At 42.5% G+C, this 5476-nt stretch overlaps 1 protein-coding gene across 1 annotated transcript; it reads left to right on the forward strand.

Moving 5' to 3' along the window:
• Positions 1–3633: 3633 nt before the first annotated feature.
• On the forward strand, positions 3634–5023 carry LOC309544685 (uncharacterized protein; the record flags this gene model as incomplete). Its single annotated transcript, XM_082243597.1, is given in 3 exon segments — positions 3634–4080; positions 4082–4093; positions 4097–5023. Coding segments are annotated over 3 exon segments (1173 nt in total). The 5' UTR covers positions 3634–3846.
• Between the last annotated feature and the right edge of the window lie 453 nt (positions 5024–5476).

Genomic DNA, 5476 nt, shown 5'->3' on the forward strand with positions numbered 1-5476 from the left:
TAAAAGAAATAGGAGATACCATTAGGGAATTAGTGGAGGCAGGAGTCATGAAACCTGTGACTACTGCTTGGAACAATCCGGTCTGGCCCGTAAAAAAGGGGAATGGGTCTTGGAGAATGACAGTGGATTACAGGGAATTAAACAAACATACCCCTCCACTTACGGCTGCGGTACCTGACACTATTCAAATTATAGAGCAAGTGCAGGTACACAAGGGAACTTGGTATGCAGTTATTGATCTGGCAAATGCATTTTTCACCATTCCCATAGAGGAGAAGGCTCAAGATCAATTTGCTTTTTTTCTGGCTGGGAAGGCAGTATACCTTCACTAGACTACCTCATAGTTGGTTGCATAGCCCTACGATCTGTCACCGGACGGTGGCAGAACATTTAGATGAGTTCCGCTTACCAGCAAATATGCAACATGTTCATTATATTGATGATATAATGATACAAGGACATTCAGAAGAACATGTCAAAGAGCAGCTGACCAAACTCCTTTCCCACATGAGATTAAAAGGATGGGAAATTAACGAAAATAAAATACAAGGACCATCTCAAGTGGTGACGTTTTTAGGGATTCAATGGAACAAAGGCCATAGGGAGATACTCCCAAAGGCCAAGCAGAAAATATTGAACTTTGTCACACCCAGGAACAAACAAAAAACTCAGTCCTATATTGGACTGTTTGGTTTCTGGAGGCAACACATTCCCCATTTGGGATAGCTGATGGCCCCCCTGTACAAGGTAACTAGGAAAAAGTATGAGTTTACCTGGGGGGAGGAGCAGCAAACAGCTTTTGAGCAGGCAAAAGAGGTTATACAACAAGCAGTAGATCTCTGGCCAATTAAGGAGGGAGAAATGGAATTACATGTTTCAGTACAGCATAATTATGCTAACTGGTCTCTATGGCAGAAGCAAGATGGAAGGAGAGTGCCGTTAGGATTTTGGAATAGGAAACTACCCGATGCAGGCCAGAAGTATTTGCCATTAGATCAACAGTTGCTGGCTTGCTATTGGGCACTAGTGGAAACAGAACAGCTGACCATTGGTCATACAGTCTTGCTTAGGCCACAGATACCTATCATGCAGTGGGTAATGTCAACACCTAAATCTCACCGTATTGGACATGCTCAAGAACAAAATATTATTACATGGAAATGGTACATCGGAGAAAGGGCAAAGAAAGGGGAGGGGGTCGCTACATTGCATGAGAAAATAGCAGATATCCCCCCGAAGAGGTTAGCCCACTCAAACAAGCCCAACAGTTGGAGGAATCACCAGTGAAATGGGGGAAACCCTATGCGGAGTTGACAGATGAGGAGAAGAACCATACTTGGTTCACCGATGGGTCTGCTAAATATATTAGTGGGCACCGCAAATGGAAAAGTGTAGCTTTTAACCCAAAATTAGAAAACACTGGTAATGGAAGGAGATGGTAAAAGTAGTCAATATGCTGAATTATATGCCATTTTTCTAGCCCTCAGACAGGAGCAGAATGATGAGTGTCATCTGTATACTGACTCATGGTCGGTGGCTAATGGTTTGGCCACTTGGATTATGGGTTGGAAAAAGCATGATTGGTTAATTCTTGGTAAAGAAGTCTGGGGTAAAGAAATCTGGCAGGACATTGAGTCTATTGTAAAAAAAAACAAAATGCACTGTTTTTCATGTTGATGCATATGTACCTCTTGACTCATTGGAGCGATTATTCAACTCCCAAGCAGATGCGGCAGCAGCCATATCCGTATCATCCACTGACTCGGATGCCACCAAAGAAGAGCAGCAATCATGGCTTCAAGGTACAGCCATTTGGGCTCACCAAAAAAGTGGACGCCTTGGAGAAAAGGCCACTTACAGGTGGGCACAAGAGAGAGGTATTCCCACAACCACAGATATGGTCAAACAGATAATAGCGAAATGTCCAGTATGTCAACATGTACAAAGACGAGAAGTGCCCCATACAGTGATGGGACACATTGGTAGGGGAAAACTTCCTGCGCAAATCTGGCAGATGGACTTTATAGGTCCTCTCCCGGATAGTAGACGATGTAAATATATATGTACGGTTGTAGACACATACTCTGGATTAATGGTTGGTTTCCCGTGTCAATCAGCAACTCAGTGGAGCACGCTGAGGACATTGGAAATCATCGTTCAATATTATGGAATGCCTTTACAAATTCAGACAGATAATGGTTCACATTTCACTGGACAGCAAGTTAAGGATTATGCCCGGGATCATAACATTGAATGGGTATATCATATGCCCTATTACCCACAAGCTGCAGGGTTGGTGGAAAGAATGAATGGTATCCTTAAGGCAACTTTGAAGAAATTAACAGGTACAGATAGTACAGAAAGAATGAATGGTATCCTTAAGGCAACTTTGAAGAAATTAACAGGTACAGGTTGCAGATAATTAATAACAGGCCTCTAACAGAATCCACCACTCCTTTAATGAGAATGTTAACACCCAATTTGACAGTCAGAGTAGTCAAAATAGATACAATTATCTATTGGAAGACTCACCCAGATGCAATAGCACCATATAGGGGTACGCCTGCCTCCGCTGGATTAGACCTACACTTGCTGGAGGTGGCTGTAATAAATCCACATCAGGTACGTATTTTAAGTACAGGAATAGGTTGTAAGATACCTGATCAGCATTATGGGCAGATTGCATCTAGATCCAGCCTCACCCAGAAAGGGGCTGTGGTCGTTGGAGGAGTGATTGACTCGGATTACCAAGGAGAAATCAAGGTAATTATGATAAATCTGGGCTCTTCAGATATCATTATAGGAAAAGGGGAACGTATGGCTCAACTCATTCTAATCCCTATCTATCTTGCTGAGTTGAAAGAAGGCCCCGCACCTACTGAACTAACGGTTAGGGGTGATAAGGGATTTGGTTCCACTAACACTTTGAATGTAGGGGCCAAAATCTGGATACAGAATGTGCAAGGACCGCCTTTTCCTGCTGAGGTGACAGCGGTAGGTAAGGATAAAACTCTGTTGATAATGAGACCAGGGCATGAAAAATGGGAATATGTCCCGCAAGAGAAATGTTATCTGCGAGAGTAAGTCACACTGTTTGGGTTTATCCATAGATTAGAAGCAAAGTTATCCCTGGAATCCTTGGTATCGTGTTATTGGTCGTTTATGGAGGTGATGGAGTCATGCTTGGATTTCGCATAACAGATACCAGCAAGGCGATAGTCCAGTGAGGATGGGCGAATGCCAGTGTCATCAGAAGACAGGACGATTTTAATTGTTCGGTAAACCAGATATCTAAGATTTTGAATCTGACAATTAATGGAACTTTGTGGACTGGAGATCCTCTAGATACAGGTTACAAGCCCACGTATGGAGTACATTCCGGACAAGGATATGTGAATATATCCTCAAATTGAAGGTGAAATGTTGTAAACAAGAACCGAATTTCCCCCACCTAACTCGGGGAGACAGACTGAGATTGGTTAAAAATTGTTCAGTGACGGCTAATACCACCTTCCGATTTCCTCTAGCAACTTTAGATGTTTTAATGTGTACAAACGGTTCTGAAATTAAAAATAGAACTACTGTATTTGGGTGCAATATCTAATTTTTGCAAATGTGGACACTGCACGAATAGATCCAGGACTTATTAAGAGACTTCCTTCCACTTGTGAGAAAGTGGGACAACATGCGCAAAAGACAGTCATTCATGCTCAAATAACTTTTCCTCCTACCAAGCTTTGTCTATGGGGACGATATAAAAGAGCATGGTAATACACCCTGTTAGGAGGATATGGAACTATTACTGGAACTTTAAATAGCTTTGATATTGAAACTTTAGCTAATAGAATGCACAATGCTGGTAGTAAAATGAGTGATGCTTTGACTTTGCAAGCTCGCTGGATGCCAACTATTTGGGCACCCGTAAGAAAACAGTCTGGAATAGATGCTATTATGCTTAATTTACAGAATGCCTCCAATGATTTTGCTTTAGGCTTTGATCAAAATGTTACAAAATTTGTGAATTGGACGGTGTGTTCCTTGCAAACCATTTATCAACAGGTGCAAAAATCAAATTACCAGACTACTCAGTCACTAGACTACTAGCCTAATGACTGGAAATGAAAAATGTGTGAAAAATAATTGGATACATTTGGAACCGCAGAAAATGGTGTGCAATGACACAATCTGTCAAGGAATAATAGTAATGTATAATGTAACAAAGACAAGTATAATGTGTAAATTTATAGTATTACCTTTATTAGTGGGGCCACTTAATAACCAACATTTTTGGGTCCCACAATTTAATGGTCAATATGTGGACGAAAATAATAAGACTCATGATCTGACATTCTGTGACTCTACTTTGGAAGGGAAAATTTGTAAATTGCAGTCTTCTGTTTATGAACCTTGTTTATTACAGAACACTGTAAATCAATGTGAATGGATTATTATGCCTGCAGACTATCGGTGGATGGTGGAAATTGCTCCACAGGTGGTCTGTATGGCAACTAATTTGCCTGCTGTTCCAAAAATGAAGGTGCCCTTCTCCGGATGCTTACACAACGTCTCCATACTAATGTGGGAAAATGAAACATTTATGTTGACTAGAGATATAGATATGGCAGTTAACATAGATTGGGATGCAACTAAATTAAAAGAGCCAAATTGGGATTTCAATCTTACCAAACTCCATAAAATCCTTAATGATTCTTCTGAAATAAAGAAAGTAATTGGACAATTGAACAACAGTATAATTGATCATATGATCAATACCACTGTAGTAGCTGGAAAACTGGTTAAAGTGGGTTTTATTATAGCAGGTGCTACCTCTCACCATTGGTGGGATGCATTCACTGGTTGGTCGCCACCAGCGACCCAAACATTGAATGCTTTAGTACACCCTTTGTTGGTGGTGACGTGCGTAGTTGTGATTCTATCTATATGGAATTGCTACTTGGCATACAGGGTATGCTGTAAAAAGGAAAAAGTCATTATGGTTTCATATATGGACAGAAGTCATTAACCACTTGCCGCCCGCCCGCCGTCATATGACGGCGGGACGGCGCGACCATTATCCTGGGCGGACGTCATATGACGTGATCCCAGTAATGCAGGGCAGGCGCACGATCGTGTGCGCGCCGCCGTGCACTGCCGGTGTCGACGTGTCCCCGGGACACAGCCAGTCACCGGCAGGGGGGAAACAGCCAATGGGCATGGCTGTTTCCCACGTGATCGGCTGTGTTCCAATGACACAGCCGATCACAATACAGGAGCCCGGAAGATGAACGCGCATGCGCGATCGGGAGCACGCAGCGCGGTCATGTCGGTGGCGCTGTGTTCCGTAGGAACACAGCTGTCACCGGCAGTAGTAAACAGTCACTGACAGTGACTGTTTACTAAGTGATCGGCTGTGAATCCATTCACAGCCGATCACAAAATGTAAACACAGAGCAGTAACTCACTGTTACTAGCTCTT

Source organism: Pelophylax lessonae (genome assembly GCF_965119305.1).
Source record: "Pelophylax lessonae genome assembly, chromosome: 1".
Taxonomy (NCBI): Eukaryota; Metazoa; Chordata; class Amphibia; order Anura; family Ranidae; genus Pelophylax; species Pelophylax lessonae.